Below are 17,777 nucleotides of genomic sequence, written 5' to 3' on the forward strand. Positions count from 1 at the left end.
CATCAGAACCAGGTGGCAATATATCTTGAGACTTATTTTATAAGAAAAACAAGGAAAAACTGTCTTTTATATATAGATATATTATTTAATTTTATTTTTTGGAAATAAAACTTGAAGCTACAGGAATTATTAGATAAAAAAAAACATGTTTTGTTTTGTATTAAAGATGTTATGGTGATGCAAAAAGACACTGCAGACAGTCACTCAGTTGGCCTGGGGAGGCCGTGGAGTATATTATACCATCCTTTTGAAGAAATGTTTCATTTACATAAATATAGTTGTAAACATACTGAATCACTGTACAAACTGATGGCAACTGAACAAAAAGTTTTGTTTTTATAATTTCTTCTCCTAAAAAGAGACTGGAAATACGACTATTTAAATATTCGTTTAGTATTCAAATGGAATCCTCGACCACTTTTTCGTTCCTCTTGTTAACAATTTTGGTGCTTGCTGAGAGGAAGCAAAAATAACTGTTGCTCCATTTTCATTAGTTTCTTTTTTTAAGTTATTTTGGTGGTCTGATTGTTTTTTGCCAATAAATTAATTGTACAATAAAGTATGTTTGTACCTATGGAAAAATACTTGATTGTTGCCTCTTTATTTTCCATATTTCCTAAACTATGTGTTTTGAAATTAATGCTGATTAATGGTGTTATGTGGTGCCCTTTAACATAAGCACTGAGAAAGAAAAAACTGGTAAAGAGTAGCTGGAGCTGTGTGAATTTCAACACCAGGGTTGTGTGAAGCGCAGGGAGGGCACAGTATAATCTGCAGAGCGATGTGGGCCAAGAGACATACTGTCAGAACTGAAAGTAGGGGTTGTGCAATCTCATCATGGGCCAACAGTTGGGGATCTCTAGTGAATGGAAAGCATTTAGTAGTAAACTCAGAGGTTCGAGATAAAAGCTAAAAGACATTTAACTATGTCAATTATTCATTAACAAAAAAGGTATGTATGAGGTTAATTTTAATTAATTCAATTTTAATTGCTTGACAGTCATAATATTTTTTAATATCAATAGTGAAGGCTGACATATAAATCTGGGATGATTCTAAATTTAGAGAAGCTTCCATGTGCTGCTATTCTTTCATCACATCAAAAAACAAGAAAAAATAATGAAAAACCTTCCTTGTTCCCATCTCACTAATACTTTTCACACAGTCCCTAAAGGGAATTAAAGACGTGACTGTTTTGAGTAAGTAGGTTATTTGCAAATTAAGAGTCACGGTGCTTAAATGATCCCCGGTTTGAGCGATGATGTTTCTTATACTGTATTCTACCTGGGTTTTAAAAATGTAAGTCGTAATGCACGTGCACTGTAAATCTGGACCTCAATACCTGGAACAAGCAATAAGCAAGCCAAGTTCAAAACAAATTCTATTAAAGATGACATTTATTTTTGTATTACCATAGAAATACTGTATACACAATGACACTTTGTAGACTGGAGCAGGTAATGTGCAGGTTTACATCACGATAAAGTGCACGAATCTGTGGTGGACAAAAGCAGCATGGGCAACCACATTAGGCAACGTCAAATCCAAGGTGCTTGTTTTGTCATGTGAGTACATTTATTTTATGGCATCAGTTCAGTAGCAATCTCAAACGTTATAAAAACTATTCAGTCCTCTGCATGACAAATACACAGGTATCTTTAAAGAATAAATATACATTCAGGTAAATGTAGAAAAATAATGACTACAAAATATGTTCCTCCCTAAAGCCTCCACCACCTTCCTCCTCTTCTAAATCTCACATTTCAAGTCTTGATCATCAGCAGAGGATCGTGCATTCAGTCTTAGAGAAACCAAATCCGATGAGACTGTAATATTGTGGGTGTGTGCGTGTAAAGGATCGAGAGAGACGTGAGCCCCAAAAGCTCCACAGACTAAACAACAACAAAATTATGCAACATCAGGCACTTCCATTCCCTGCAGCTTCATTGTCACACACAGACGGTTTTGGGATCACACTGCGCTGACCCGTCAGCCTCAGTGTGGGATAAACAACGTTCGGACCAATGAGACGCCGCTGTGGGAGATTCCACAGACATGACACATCACATCAGCTCCTGTGTCCTCTGGCCACGAAGCCAGCAGGGTAACAGCGATACACTGCCCTCAGAGTTGGACTTTAATGACCTTTTTTTTTTGTGTGTGAAATTAGCTTTTACAGTGTTTATCACTGACTGGGAAACGTTTCAATTTAAATGAATGGGTTCTGATTTTTACTATTTAATGATTGTTTAATTGTTCTTTAGTTTGCTCATCCTTTAAAATCAGGCCGGTGTCTTAGCCTGTTAACTACAAATTGCATATAAAGTCACTTTGGAGCTTGTTCAAACCCTGTCAAACATATTTTTTGTTTATTTTAGCAAATTTCTTAAAAATCAAACACTTACATCTGTCGTTTACAAAAGCACTCACACACTTCGGTTAATACCTTGTATAAGCTCCTTGTTCCTTTCTGAATTACGTCCAATGACTCAAACTTGCTACAGGTGGACTTTCTTCAAATTCTAGACAAATCTGAAGGAGAAATGAAAGCAAACAGAAAGCACCTGCAACAACACGTGCACAAAGTAAAAGGGTGTCAACAGTTTTGAAGTGACTGTACTTGCTGTACCACTGACCATTTTCCTAATTCATGCTGCAGGGTTTTAGATTCATTTCCAACTTTACAGGCAGCCGCAACGTTCACTTGATTTCAGAATATAATTGGCTTTGTAATATTACTAATTGTAACTGTAACTGCTACATTAGAAAGAAATTAAGATTTTCCATGAAAACTGAACAAACTACATCTGTTGATGAACATTATGACATACTGTATGATCAAAAGCTCTAAATGGACATTAATGTGAGATTGTTTTGTCGAACGAACCTGTATTTGATTTTCACAGCACAGTTTGTGCAGTGACAGTTTATCTTTCCCCAACAACCCAGGTTAGAGCAAAGCCAGACAAAGAAAACATAATGTTTGTGTACATCGATTTTTTTCCCCACTTTTACTACAGTTGTATATTTTTTAATTTTAGGTATCTTTACTGTAATGTTTGCTCAGCTGCTGTAGTACAGATCAATAAATGTATCTGTTACATACCTCGACTAGTATGACGACCAACTACATTCTCCTTGTGACCCTTCTGAGGGGTCCCGACCCTGAGGTTGGGAACCACTTAGGGTAAGGTTCTCTAGGTGAATAGTGGGATTTCTCAGTATAAATCTTTTGAATATGATGCTTACAAGTACTACAAGTGCAGTACACTGTCTAATTGCAACTGCAGTACTACGTGACATCACGACTTCAGAAGCGAATTGTTAGCAAAGTGTTTTATTTAAGATTTAAATCTGTGGTTTGATGGTTTATTAACTGAACGTAGTGCCTTTCTAAAAGAGGCAGACTTTATGAAGTGTTCTATAGCGTAGTAGTTGTCTGTCTTGCACACTATGTTCGTTTTGTAACAGGTTGACAACTATTAGAGCTCAGTGCTGTGGCTTTAACTGCTGTTGACTGTCTAACTTAGACTTTTTAACCTGAAAGACTACAATTCAAGAGTAAACACAGAATCCTGAACATTTCTGAAAACCACTGATTTGAGAGGAACTTTAGAATTAAATGTTAGCGCTGATCTTTGAACTCTACAAAGAAGCATCTGATGAACACACAACCCCTCATGAAGTGAATACAGCGCTCTCCAGACTCAGTCGTGCTTCCAGATGAAGTGCTTATTGGACAGAGAGAACTACGCCGTCTGACCTTGCATTGATAAAACTGTACTAGAGGAGAAAGGCATGCCGGCGGATCAAATCATCTCTTGGAGGATTTTGAAACGCATACAAGACTAAGCCACATGTTGTACAGTAGTAACAGTCTATGTGTTTACAGGTTATAGGTACAGCATTGCATGTTAATATGGGACTGACGGCTATGTGCACCTCACTGTAGTTTGGAGTATGTACAATATGTTTAAATCCAGTATTAAACGGTTAGCTTGGTGTGGAAGGGAAACGGAAAAGACCGGCCATGTCTACATGCACAGAGGAGTCTGTCTTCTCGACAGCGTTACCAGATTTTACTTCCACCAAATATCAGAATATTCTGTTTTCACGTTCAGGTGGAAAGTTTCGTTCTACTATTTGTTAGCTCCTTTTGTGTAATGTATACGCGTAAACCATTCATGGATCTGATGACAGCAGTAACCATTTATAAAATAAAAACCAAAGGCCCACTCTGTTAACAGTTTTAAAATGTAACCTGTCCACTGACCACTAATAAAGTGGTATGACACACTTTTATTTCTGTTCTCATCAACAAAAGCCACTACCAGTTCCAGGTATTTAATGCCTGTTTAATTCAAGGCAACCGAGCTACAACATTATCTGGCAGCTGCTCATATCCAGGTGACTCTGTGCATGTAAAGACTGACCAGGCCAGAAGTAGCCAAAGAGGGAAAGAGGGAAAACGCCAACGCTGGCCTTCAACCACCATGAACATAATGCTTCCCACTCAATCCCATAGTGCCCTTGTGCCCAACCTACTGCCACTTCATTGGACTCAGACCTCCAGGCCCCATCCTCTGAAGAAGCCTTTGGCCACTCTTGACTCTTTGAAAGTCACTGTGAGGGAGTTGAGGGTGATGTCTGTGACTGTCACCTCTCCCGGACCAATGATTGGTCTCCAGACATTGTCTGTCATCTCTGATGCAATGATCTCATCTGGTCCAACAGCGGAGCTCCACTTGTCTGTCCTCTCCTGTCCTAAATGAGGCACCAGGATGGACAGGGAAAGAGAGATGGAGAAAAGGGTGGTGTTGCAGTCAGGCATTGATTGCATGAAGCCTATCACATGTGTACTGTTACTGAGTCAACCTCTATGGATATTCTAATCTCACAAACACAAAGAGGGTAAGTTTTACATCTGCTAATTTAACATGCATTAATCTTTAAGAAATCTACATTTTGGCCTCTGTGTGATGAGCTCTTTAGTTCAGCTCTGGGTGGAGGAAGTTTAATGAACATTATATGTCTGTGCCTATCAGGACATTCACAACGGCTCAAGTAAACTGGGTCGTGATGGTGATTAGAGTCCACTGTCTGACCGACTGACACACTTACCATTAAAAATGCCCACGCTCTTCTCTGTAGTCTCCTTCTGAGCCACGACTGTCTCCTCCTCTTCCTCCATATCCTCCTCTACGTCTACATCGTCCTCCTCCTCTTCCTCTCCTCGACCTTCCCAATCCTCTTCCGTAGGACTGGGAGGGTTTGAGTCAAGGCACCTGAAATGTGACTTCCTGGATTTGCTTTTGCAATATGCCATCTGTGGCTGGGCGTCCTGTCCGCAGTCGCTGTACGCCTCGTCCTCATCCTCAGGGACTAGGGAGCGTGTCAAGGAGAGATGTAGTTGAGGGGGGGGCTTCTCTGGAGTCTTGTGAGCGCTGCGGAGGTCCATGGTGTAGACAGTATTCTGAATCCAAATCCAAAACACATCATTGCATAACAGAGACATATTTCAAATAGCTGTGAGTTAGTGAGGTACAATAAGAAAACAAACTAGAGTAGAGTAGAAAGTTTGTAATGACAGTTTTCAAGAAAAGAAAAACTTACTAACTAACTGTACACCAAAGCATTAATCACTGTGATGCTGTACCTGTAGAAGGAGTCTTTTGGATTTGGGACCTTTTCTTCTGTGACCCAGAGCTCGAACTCTCTCCTCTCTGGAAAAACCAAGGACAGAACTAGTATCAGCAAAATGCACTGTGCAATGTAGCATTTAGCACCTAAAGAGCCCAACATTTCCTTCAGAATTTGATGACGAATATGTGACCTGGCAAGTGTTTGCTAACAAGTTTGCCACTTGGCGATTGGGAAAACACACATTGCACAATTGGTGCATTTAGATGCGGATTTTATGGGTTTTGATAGATCCAGCTGCAACCATCAACCCAGGACACATGCTACTGCCAGCTGGGAGGAGGTGTCAGATCTCACTTGTGGTCTGCTGAGTCATGAGGTCTTTCTGATTAATATAATGTAAGAGGAAAACTAATTTAGTGTGCACATTCCTGCTCCACTATGTGTCGACTCAGGCAGCATGAGTATTACAAGCCCTGTGGAGCCTTACTTCTCTTCATAGGCCTGCACCAAGCGCCGGTCCAGAATGTGTTCCTCAGGTTCCCATGTGCTGTACCTGTAATATAGTAAAAGAAAGGTTTATAAAGGCCTTAATTCTCCTATTAATTTCCTTCATTCATTTGTTATTACATTCAGTCGCTTAATTAAATCAGTCTGTTGATTAATGGTGCATTGTTTTACATTTTCCATTTAAAAAAAAGATATTAAAACAGTTACTATGTCTTGGCTGAAAAAGGCCTCACACATGGGCTCCATCTTCTTCGGTTCCACACAAACAGTAACTAAGTGCTGAGCAAACGGACACAGTGGACAGTATCATCTACAGAAAGTCAACCAGTCATTACTTTACTCTGCATATGCCATGCTATGTTATCTGCGTTAGTAAGCATAACACATTGCTGATGTGTTCATTGTTACACGGCCCAGGTACGTTCTGTGCTTATGTATGAGCTTATGTACTCTATGTGAATATGATGCTTTTTTTTTCATATAATCCATTCATCTGTCAGATTAATGTTACACACTTACTTTGGAGGCCACCCTTTCCACTTCAACAGATACTCCACGTTCCCCTGTAATGGTTTAGGAGGAGAATCAGTCAGGACATTCATTTCATAAATTAAATCATAGAATAAACTGCAGCTTGGCCCACACACATTTAAATTAAACCCTCTGCATCTACGTTATGTGTTATATCTGAACATTAATCAAAGGAATTATGTGTAGGATGATGTTGACCTGTCATCAAGCAATAATTAACAGATAATATAAACTGTACTGTGTTGTTTCCATTTACAAACCAAGCCACTCAAAGTGAGTCATCCTCTGTGACATCATCCTCCAACAACTTTAGAGCTCTCAAGATATTTTCAGTGGCTGAAGTCACTTCTTTTCATAGTGATTTCATTTTACCACGGTTCCTGGTATTCAGGACAACAGATATGCATTAACTGTATAGTAGTTGACCAAATGTTAAGCGGCTGTTGCATGTGCTCCCTCTATTCACTCTGGCTTTTATAATAAGTTCATTGAAACCCTCAGAATTCCTATGACTTGTAACCTAGTTGACATAAATTATTTTCTGTGATGCCCATAAACATTAGTCACTCATAAGTTAGTTTCCGGCCTCAAGGTTTTTAATAATCCATTTCGAAGAGTCACTGGAAAGATCGCTTCAACTCAAAATGTACCTAACTAACCTCACAGATCTGCATCCTACTTATCTTTCATTTATACACTATGAATATACTAACACAGTAGAATAATCATTTTAGACTAAACTATCAGTGAGTAAACCAACAAATTGTTCAAAGAATAATGTGAATAAGCTCTTAGCAGCACTGTATTACTGTAAAAAACTAAGGTTAATTAAATAATGTTAAATAATATTAATGTTCCACCTCTGTACCTGTGCTTATACAGTAGTTTAACGATAGTTTTTTAATCATAAAGCTGTTTCATCATATTTAAACAGCTGATCAGTGCTTCTTGTTTCAGGTAGATGTGTCAGTGCTGGAGGAACTGATAGTAAACAGTAGTTTCAGGGGCCCAATTATTTCTAGCTGCGCACCTGCACCTGTCAACACCATATGGTGTTTGTACCCAAAGAAAATGAGCAAGCAAACAGGCCTGAAACGAGGCTGTTTTATGTAGATAACATGTCTGTTTAGCAAAAAGAAAAAACTAAAAAACAAAACAAAACAACACCTGACACGTTGAGCTGCAGCGCAATGACAACACAGTCCACGCTACAACAGGGACATGCTAGTTGCACCCGCCCCCTTCACACAGCCTGCAATTAGATAACCAGGGTTTCATTAGCATCCAAAGTAGCATCCCATCCTCCCAGACACGGGTCTCCTTCAAACGCGGACAGCGGCTGTGAAACACTATTTAAAGATGTGAGCCCGTTACCTTTCTAACTCTTTTCTTGACGATTGATTCCACAGCAAACACTTGCTCTCCAATCGCCGACAGCTCCATCGCTGCGCGCCGCGGTCCGTCGGGTTAAAACCTGTCAAACTAGCGTCCTTCCCCCTCCACGAACTCAGCTCAACATTCACCGGCTGTGACGGCTCTCCGCCGGCTGCGTCCTGTCCCTCGGCCTCGTCGTTTAAAAGCCCTTGCCCCGGGGCGTCCTCCTCCTCCTCCTGGATCTTTCCACGCGTCCAGTGACTTTACAAAATCTGCGACACATCTGCACACCGCGTCGTCCCCCCCCCTAGAGCGCGCCCCCGCGGCGGGCCCGCGCACGGCACCGGGCTGCTCCATCATCTTCATCGTGTTTCCATCGTCAGCGCTGCAGCACTGTGAAAACCCAGCATGTGACTGCTGTTTTATTGCATCGAGTCAAACCGATGCACTCATCAGAATGTGGCCTTTTCCTGTTGTGGTCAGTTTCAACTTGAAATACTACACAATTAGACACTGGTGGCTTGTTAAGCCCAGTGGTTTAGGGTGGAGTCCCTCCACAGAGACACAAGATCAGCTGAAGGAGTCTAGAATTATTAAAGGGGTAAAACAAACCCTACACAGTAACTTTATTATTTTTATATTAGAAAAATGTTGTCACGGCTCCTATGATTCAGAGGGCTGAGCAGAGAGCAGGTTGGATTCAAATATGGATTGGTCCACATATTTATGTGGCCAAACACAACAAGCACACTGCATTACATCCCTGAACCCGATCGGAGCCTGGTGCAGTTGAGTTTGTACAACATCTTAGTGCCTCCGCTGCAACGATTGCCAGGGCCAACGCGGAGGAAATGACTTCAGATTTAGCACAACTTGAACTGATTAGGTCAAAGGTCACACTGACTTCCCCTTCATTCAGTCCTTGCGGCCCTTTGTTGTGAATGCAACATGTGAAGGACGCTTTGATGGGAATTTCTTCAAATTTGGTATAACTGTACAGCTGGAGTCAATGATAACCTGATCTGGTTTTTCATGGCCAGAGGTCAAAGGTCACGGTCACTGCCAAAGTAAATTTTCCTCTGAAATATTTTTGGATATTGGGATAATCTAAAGTAGCCTGAAGTAATATACCAATATAAGTATTAAAAGCAGTAATTGAGTAGATGAACTTACTCACCACCTATGACCTGATCATGAATCACTCTTTGAGAGCAAGTAATGACCCATTAATTCACTCACACTGTAGCTTGTACATAAAGTGCTATTGTAAGCATTTTATTTCTATGCAAAAAATAAAAACAAAATACAGTGGTAATCAGGATTCCTTACATAGGAAGGGCTGAATGGATTGTCATGGCAAAGAAAGCAAACGTTGAATGCAACTGTGAGCCACTACTCTTAACATGATGTCATCCACATATCTCAGCGTATTAGTGACGACCTTTAGTGCAGGTTCACTTGGATATAACATGACATGGAACACGGACAGAGCTGAGACTGAACGGTTTCATTCCAAAAATAAAACATGCACCACTAAAAAACATGTGATCTTGTGTTTGTAAAATCACTATTTCAACAAAGGTATATAACATAAAGTCCTTGGCTGCAAAAGTCAAAACATCATTACAGGTGAGTCACCCTGTGGTCGGGCATCAGCGGTTTCTCCTCTCAATTTACGATAAATTGGTGCTTTGGAATAAATCTCCTGAAATGGCGTCAAAATGCACAGCCCCTCTCAATCTCCATAGCAACACATATAATTTTTTTAATGTAAACAAGTTAAGGCCAATATTGTCATATACAGACAATACTTTTATATTATAAACAGCTTCTCTTAAGCTGATACATCTGAAAGCTACAACAGTGAAATCTCTTGTGAGACCCATTCACAATAATCAACTACACGTCTGGCTGGTCGTGTGCTCAATAGTAGCCAGCCCATCAGCTTCAACTTGTCCTTCCAAGTTTTCTAGATTAATCTCCGCTCAGGCACGTTGCACTCCTTCCTTCCACTGTTTCTCTAATGGACGACTTCCCCTCTCACAAAATAACACCAAAACCCTTCCTCAGACCAAAACCTTAGACATTACAGATTAGTGCTGACTGAGCAAGACCGTGTGGACCAATCTACGACACCTCCCAGAGCTGTGTTTGGCAGGTTTGAAGAAGAGATGTTTAAGAAGAGGAGGAGCCCTGCATAAGCCGAGCTCCTGTGCTACAGAGGGCTGCTGCGGTGGTGACCCTTTGGACTGGCCTGGAGGCAAAAGGGGGGGTAAGACACAAATAAAATCCAAGAAGTGTCTTTGTGTGTTTTGTTGTTTTACCACTGTGGAATAAATTATAGTGACTCTAACTGACCAAGCGTGGGTTACATGAACAAATAAAACTAGTATTTCTTCATATTGATGACAAGTTAACAATAACTTCAAACAATCTAAACTTGCCAACTAGTTCACCAACTTGTTTTTTCTGGAGCCTTTCATCATATTACATGGTCGTCATCAACAGATTAAGTTTGCTCAGTTCCCATTGGACTGTAAAACAACCAACTAACAGATATTTTCTGATTAATCTATGAACTATTTTCTTGATTAATTATTCGGTCAGTGAAAATATGAAAAATATCAGTGGTAAAATCAACAAAGCTGCTTCTTTTATAGGACAACCAGTCAAAAATCTGTTTTATAATAACTGATTAAGAAAATCTGCAAATAAAATTGGAACTGGATATTATTACTTAATTACTGGAATTTCTAATTGGAAAAAGGTATTTGACACTTATAATAATTAATAATTGTTATTGTAAATTATTGATTTTCTTGTCAATAAACAAATTGATTATCTTAGCTCCACATTTATATTTCCACGACAACTGGACCTTGAGTTGAGATGTTTGTCCAAGTCAAACATTTACTATAATGACACACAGTAATACAGAGTATTATATATTTTGGGAGATTTTGATAAATCAGATTTTTACCACTCTAACTTAATCATTATTATATCACAAAGCAATATAATTCTACTTGAGTATTTTAATATCAGTATTGCATTTTGTTTCACACCGAGCAGACTTGATTACTTAATAGTAACCTTGTGCATGAGAACATTTGAAGAAACATATAATCTTAATTCTTCCTTGGAAGGAAAGTGAGACAAACATCCAGTAGAGAGAGTGCTTGGCCTAGGTGTTGCATTGCTTAGTTGCCATATAAAACTGTTGTGCCAGCACAGCCTCTGTACAGTACAGGCTCAGTGTGTGCCTGAAATGATTGCGAAGTGAATGAAATACAATGTTGGCAATGCGAGAAATTGCTGATTTTGACTTGTGACATGAAAGCGGTACACAGTGGAGGAGTGAGATGGAGTCACACAAAGGCATGAAAGAGCACACTTTAGTCAAAGTGAATGGCGGACATGGACAGAGAGAAACTGATGACATGAAGAGGGAGATGAAAACACAACACTTTATGACTGAAGCAAAGAGGAGCACTGAGGGAGACAGGCATATAAACACTGCATTTTTCATAAAGCCCGCACTCCTTTGACTTTGGAAACTTGAACAGTAAAAAAGGAAAGACAAAAAAAAAAAAAAAAAATGCAACAGAGCAAAACTGACATTGAAAAATAGTCAATATATATAAAAACACAAGGAAAGCAGAAACAGAATTATAGCTTTTTATAAGTCTTAACTTGTAACTAAACTAAATGACTGTGATTCTTTGATTCTCCCTGTAAAGTGTTTGCTTCCTTCATTGCTTTGCATCTTATCAGATAAGAGTCCAGCAATGGCTGTGTAAACAAAACCCAAAAAAGGGGGAAAAAACCATCAACGCCAATATGCATCCATGTGATTGGTTGTGCACAATTCTACTTCCTTTCTTGTTCATTCTGTGGTTGGCATGATGAGTCCCGTTAGAGCCGTGATTGGCTGGTTAAACTCTTAGCCATCAGACCGCCATGTTTGGTGTGCTTCAACTTCCTCTGAGACAACCAATAGGAGTTCACAGTTCTTCCCTCGCAGCTGCTGGCGGAGGAACTTCCTGGGTTGTGGCAAAAATCAAAAGCAAACAATACAATCACAGTCATTAAAATTAAAACATGGATTTGAATTAAAGAGCGAAACAAGACACTTAACTGCATAACAATTTAAGGGACAGATCTGCTTTAAAGCTGCACTACTTGTTTTGTTTGGCATCTTGATGGCATTTGAATTACCTGCAAACACAACACTAACATACTATCACCTCATAAAGTATGTAATAAACTGTAAATAGCATGCAAATAGGGGGCAATATTATGATTACCATGTTGTTTCTGATCTCTGCCAATTCCTCATAGACTATCTGGCTCTTAAGTGGCTAAGACTGTGTGTCTAGTCCTGAAAAAGTAAAATACAATCAGTACTACACTTATCAGAGCAAGAACAAAAGAGCTGACTGCTGTATCTTCAAACCAGTTTAGTAAGTTACTTAGGCTGCAGAGTTTGCATGCACGAAAACCAAAACAATGAGCTAAAATGGTGCTGAAAAGCTGAGTACAGCTAATATATCACTATGATCTTTTAAAATTGATATTGATTTACTATTATTAAATCAAGTTTGATATAAATCAGTTAGTGCAGTTTTAAGGCAACAAGTCTGCTGTCAAACTCGGGTAAATGAACACATCAGTCTCCCTGGCATTTGTAGCTGTACGTGCTGCACTTCAGTGAGTGCTGAAGGAACTGAATCAACTTTGTATGGGATTGTAGCTGAACAGTGTTATAGCTGTTCCAGTTATGATGAGTGACGGGGAAACTGTAACGTAATATTACTGTGCTGATTAAAACTACATGTAAATGCTGTCACACACTGCTCGAGTAATGCGTCCACAAAGCTTGTATTACCTGTCAGTAAAGAACCAATAGTTCATCACTATTGGATAGCAATGCTTCAGGTGCTTATATAATTATGATGATTTCCTGTTGAGCTGGCACAAGTTTTCGGCAGGTTGCAAAGCAGCACCAACCTGTTGCCTGATGGACTTTAAAAACACTACACTATCGAACTCCAGACTTCAAGTTTCCTCTGAAGGAACAGTAACTCAACCAACCTTGCTTTGCTTTTGCTGGGTGTAGGTCGTCTTATTTTAAAAGGAAACCATCTGAGTGGTTTTGTCCTCCCTTTTAGGCAGTTTATCACAGTTTCTTTATTTCTTATCATAAACATTTTTATATTGTTCTTATTTATAGACTCTACTTTTAGCCATGTTATGCTAATTTTTATTTCTACTGCGAGGGGTTGCCATGCTCAATAAATGCTAAATTAGGATCCACCTAACTAGCAAATATAAGCAGGTGAGATTACTTAGAAGTAGAGATATGTCTGAAAAACACACTAAGTTGAGTTTTGAGTGGTGGAGGACTACCATTAATTTTGCTTCCGTTTCCCTGAAATGCTTCAGTTCTGATATTCAGAGACAGACTGAATACTTAATATAAAAGTTGGTCAAGAGTTGTAAAGAAATCGAACTGTGGCACAAATTGCTAAATGGGTAGACAAATCATCCTTGCTAATATGCTGTTACATGACAGAACCAGTCATGCATCCTCTACATGAACACACCTGTGACCCAATTATTTATGACAAATCAGTAAAACAATCATCAACATGCTGTAGCTGGCACACTGAGAACACATCTCATTGGATAAACACACTCTAACCCTCACCTGAGCTCATCCGGATTGCCGATGGGTTGAGGGCTACGCAGCTTGGAGTCCAAGTTGTAGTAGACTCCCCCCACCTCTCTGACTCCTATCCAGTGCTGGCGTTTGAGCGGCAGCCGGAGAGGCCCCCAGCGCAGGTTGGACGGCACATTTAGAATGAAGCCTGTCACATTGGACAGCTCAATGCTGCCTACATCCCTGAAAGAAAAAAAGAAAGGCAATATTTACTTTTGTAAACCAATGTTGTTCTCATAAGATGAAGAATCAAGATCTGTGTATGGTCCATTGTCAACAGAAAGATCACAATGGAAGTATTTCTGCAACTGTGAGAGTATTGAGAAAAAACGTACACTGTATTAGCTAGAAAACAAATAAGAAAATTGATTTTCAAAAAGAAGGAACTACTCAAATATAATATACATTTACGGCACAATACAGTCTGATGAAACCATATAGACATGGAAATTTTAGAGATGGAAATGTTGTGCAGTAGCATGTGCATTGTTTCCATTCATCATAAGGCCAAACCATCATTAACTTAACACTTCTGCTGTAGTATCAAACAGCATCTAATGTCACTGTGCATCTGTAACAGAACAGAACGTATTGCAGCATGATATGAATTATTTCCCCCCTAACGTTGTGGTATTACAGCTGTGATTACAATCTGTATTTGTAATGTGTGATACGAAATTTTGGAATTACCCCTACTGAGGCTGGACTTCTGACGGCGATTGCAAAATCCTGACTATCATACGTTTCCTGCATGCAGTGTAAATACATCAATAATGATTGTTATTAAAAACTCTTCTTACACCCTTGCAGGAAATCTAAGTGGTAATTTGAACGACGTGTTAGCTTCCCTGTTAGTAAGTCTTTGGTTCGGGACTTAAACATATCACTACTGAATATTTACAATCAAAAATATATAAAACTTTTACTAATATGATAGAAGTTAAACGCCCTCTGTGTTCTGTTAATCATGGACTTGTCACTAGATTATGAGCAGCTATGATTTTGTTCCTCTTTTGGTCAAGACAGAAAACAGGAATATGGCTTTTCTGATAACATTAACTTTAGTGATAAAAGCAAAACTGGCTGCTGTCAACACTCATGTAAGACTGATAATGAGGGAAGTAGGAACGCTGATAAAACTGTCTCTTAGACTTTGTCAGCTGATGGGACTGCTGACTAATCAAAGACCTGAAGCCCCTTCTGATTAGGTTGCTGAGGTGCAGAGGAGGACCCAGGAAGCATCTTCAGATTGTTTACCTCTTGTTTACATTCTTGGATGGTTCTTTGCTTCAGTTGTCAGAGCTAATGATTGATTTGTTCCTGTTGTTGTGCGTATTCATGGAAGATAAAGTAAAAAGGAAGAATAACATGGAACAAGGACAAATTAGTTTCCTTTTGGTGTAGGTTCTGCCTTACCCTCATATTGACCATTTAGAGAAGAAGTAACTAGAACAGCAGTCAAACCGATCTACTGCAGCTACATCAATCAATTAATAAAACTGCACCATACCAACATTTGATGTTGATGCGACTCTTCTGGCAGCTCTACATACCTTCTTTTATCCCACCACACTGCCTCAAATCCCCGGGTCTGCAGGGCTGCCATGATGACATTTACATCATAGTTCCCATTTCCCAGCATGCTTTTCTTGTGAGGTGTCACCAGAGTGCTGGGAGACAGTCTGCACATCGAAAGGATAGATTAAGAGACAACATATTGGATACACGTTACATTTGTGCCTAGCGTGTACGCTGGCTCACCTCTGGTATATCTCCTGCAAGGTGTCCCGACTGAAGGCTGTCCCATCCTGGAAGACGTTATTGAGGGCGTGCAGGGCACACAGCTCCCTCCGCTGCTTCTCATGATAAATAGGTAGAGGTGTCAGAGAGAACTGGAGAGGTGCTGGAGGGGTAAGCGAGGAAGAAGAGGATGACAGATCCTGCTGCTGCTGCTGTTGCTGAGAGTCCCTGGGATCTCTGCATTTCCTCTCCTCCGCTCCCATTCCCACCTCCCCTCCTCCTCCACCTTTTTGCTTGCTGACCTTCCAGGGCATGCAGCCCAGCTCCTGCAGGCCGCCTCGCCCCTTCCCCTTCCACTCACCAGCTGGATATGGAGCACTTCCCATACCTGGACGTTCACCACCGCCGCCACCACCTCCTCCACCTCCTCCTCCGGCTCCACCACTACCTCCACAACTACTACCTTCAGAATCCTACATTGGCATCATGACAACCATTGCCATAGCAACCTCTCAGCCACAAGGAGGAGAGGAGCCTGTGCGTCTCCGAGTATGGTCGAGAGTGAGGTGGGGGTTGCAAGGTAAGCGAGACCTGTAGCTGTTTAACACAGCAACACCTGCTCTTTCTCTAAAGGTGCAAGGGAGGGGGGGGGGGGGGGGTCAAGGCTGCAACTCCAGACGGGACTGCCAGGAAGAAACACAAAACCCAAAGATACTCCAGATGCTTCCAAATGAAAGACTACTCCTCCAACAACACCACAGTAGCGTCGTCAATCACGCTACCACTGGTTGCGCTGCGTGTGTTTCCACTCCCTCCATCATCTCTGCGTTTCTCGTGGGTCGACAGCTCTTTCCATCCAGCCACCGGGCCTATGGCTTTGTAGTTCCTCCCATCAGCCGGACTGCTGACCGTGAGGTGCCGCTTCCCCTGGAACAGATGCAGCAAGGGTCTGATGCTGAACAGATGAAAAGCCTGAGGAAAAAGAAATAAAATAAGAAGCCAGACAGAAAGAAAAGCTGTGTTTTTTGTGATCTGCTTTTGTTGCTCATTTATAATTCGGCCACTTGGACAAGTTAGAGGAGCTGAAAGTTACATCTGCCTTGAGCTGAGCAGCAGCTGCACACTTTAAACCTTTTAAAGCAAAGGGTATTGTTGATGACAGATAAGTGAGACAGCTTTATAACGCTGCTACAGGGTGAATCTCGGTCGGCAGACCTGAAAATGAGAAGAAGGTAAACATTTCCAGTAGCTTGGACTGGATAGAGGAAGCAGGCTTTTTTCAGTCAGCCAGCAAAACATGACAACAGCCTGCGTACCAGAGCAGACCAGCACCTCAGAGAGCTGCCGGTGCCTCCAGCTCAGCTCAGCCGGAGTCCTGGTGTGAAACCACACACGTCCAGATGCAGTCCATCCCACGGAGGGACACAGATCTAGCGTTGGTCTTGCGCCTGCTCTACGTGACTCCCGTGTCTACAGCAAACACTGAACACAAACGCCTCTTTCACGCCATTTAACTTCGTTTTCTCTCGACGGCCACTCACCAGGCGGATTCCCGACGGCGCTGTTCCAGCCGGGCTGTCGTCAAGCGGTGTAAAAGCAGGTCCTAGTGTCTCCTGTTGTCCTCCAGGCTGCTCAGTCCTTTGTCTTTGCCACTTTTTTCCTGGTGTAGCTCTGTCTCTCTCTCTCTCCGTGCACACACACACGCACATGCGCAGTAGCGTTCCGCTGGCTCCATGTTGCTGTCACCGCCTGCGTCAGTAGCCTGAGGAGCAGTCCCTTCCTGAGACTGCGAAACCCACGCTGCCTCCGTGTCTCCACCTGGAAATGGTACATTAAACAAATACATAATGCTAGCTCAGCTGTCGCGCAATCCTGTAAGTCCCATGTTCTATTTAGTGCATTTATTACTACGGCCCCCCAGTGATTCACATAGCTGTTAATGAGCTGACTCTGCAGTTCTCTGTCTCACTTCTCCTTTTCAGTCTCTTTCAGCTCGTTGTTTTGGTTTTAAGCCCTCAATGTTTGAAGATGTAGGCAATATTCGTGACCATGTTGGAAGAAATAAGCAATAAACTGCATAAGAATGAGGTAAAGATATGCTGACACACTCTCTACAATGATAACATTTAAAAAAAAAAATTGTGATAATATTATCTCAGGTGTGTTTTCTACTCCTTTCTTTTTTTTAATTTATTTAACACAGTGCTGGAAAGTTTGGCAATCTCCAGATTTTTGGGAGTGACTTTACATCCTATAATTT

At 40.9% G+C, this 17,777-nt stretch overlaps 2 protein-coding genes across 3 annotated transcripts; both read right to left on the reverse strand.

The window, feature by feature from the left end:
- Positions 1-1,219: 1,219 nt before the first annotated feature.
- Positions 1,220-8,334, reverse strand: cbx7b (chromobox homolog 7b). Its single transcript, XM_026350512.1, has 6 exons — positions 8,056-8,334; positions 6,670-6,713; positions 6,131-6,196; positions 5,657-5,723; positions 5,122-5,473; positions 1,220-4,764 (listed from the first exon to the last, which is right to left on the reverse strand). The coding sequence occupies exons 1-6, from the start codon at positions 8,122-8,124 to the stop codon at positions 4,562-4,564; spliced, it is 801 nt and encodes a 266-aa protein (XP_026206297.1). The 5' UTR covers positions 8,125-8,334; the 3' UTR covers positions 1,220-4,561.
- Positions 8,335-9,302: 968 nt separating this feature from the next.
- Positions 9,303-17,206, reverse strand: josd1 (Josephin domain containing 1). 2 transcript variants are annotated; one of them, XM_026351593.1, is made up of 5 exons: positions 17,059-17,206; positions 15,539-16,489; positions 15,331-15,459; positions 13,766-13,960; positions 9,303-12,098 (listed from the first exon to the last, which is right to left on the reverse strand). In XM_026351593.1, the coding sequence occupies exons 2-5, from the start codon at positions 15,901-15,903 to the stop codon at positions 11,999-12,001; spliced, it is 789 nt and encodes a 262-aa protein (XP_026207378.1). In that variant the 5' UTR covers positions 15,904-16,489; positions 17,059-17,206; the 3' UTR covers positions 9,303-11,998. The 2 variants fall into 2 exon arrangements, with proteins under 2 accessions (XP_026207378.1, XP_026207379.1); XM_026351594.1 differs by lacking the exon at positions 17,059-17,206 and adding an exon at positions 16,834-17,033.
- Positions 17,207-17,777: the final 571 nt, after the last annotated feature.

Source organism: Anabas testudineus, chromosome 19 (assembly GCF_900324465.2).
Source record: "Anabas testudineus chromosome 19, fAnaTes1.2, whole genome shotgun sequence".
NCBI classification, from domain to species: Eukaryota; Metazoa; Chordata; class Actinopteri; order Anabantiformes; family Anabantidae; genus Anabas; species Anabas testudineus.

Coding starts and splice junctions, on each gene's coding strand:
- cbx7b (XM_026350512.1), bottom strand. CDS start 8,124: ATGGAGCTGTCGGCGATTGGAGAGCAAGTGTTTGCTGTGGAATCAATC. Junction 6,197..6,669: donor TGGAAAGGGTGGCCTCCAAA/GTAAGTGTGTAA, acceptor ACTATATTACAG/GTACAGCACATGGGAACCTG. Junction 5,474..5,656: donor CCAAAAGACTCCTTCTACAG/GTACAGCATCAC, acceptor ATTTGGATTCAG/AATACTGTCTACACCATGGA.
- josd1 (XM_026351593.1), bottom strand. CDS start 15,903: ATGGGAAGTGCTCCATATCCAGCTGGTGAGTGGAAGGGGAAGGGGCGA. Junction 15,460..15,538: donor TTGCAGGAGATATACCAGAG/GTGAGCCAGCGT, acceptor TTCGATGTGCAG/ACTGTCTCCCAGCACTCTGG. Junction 13,961..15,330: donor GTGTGGTGGGATAAAAGAAG/GTATGTAGAGCT, acceptor TTTTTCTTTCAG/GGATGTAGGCAGCATTGAGC.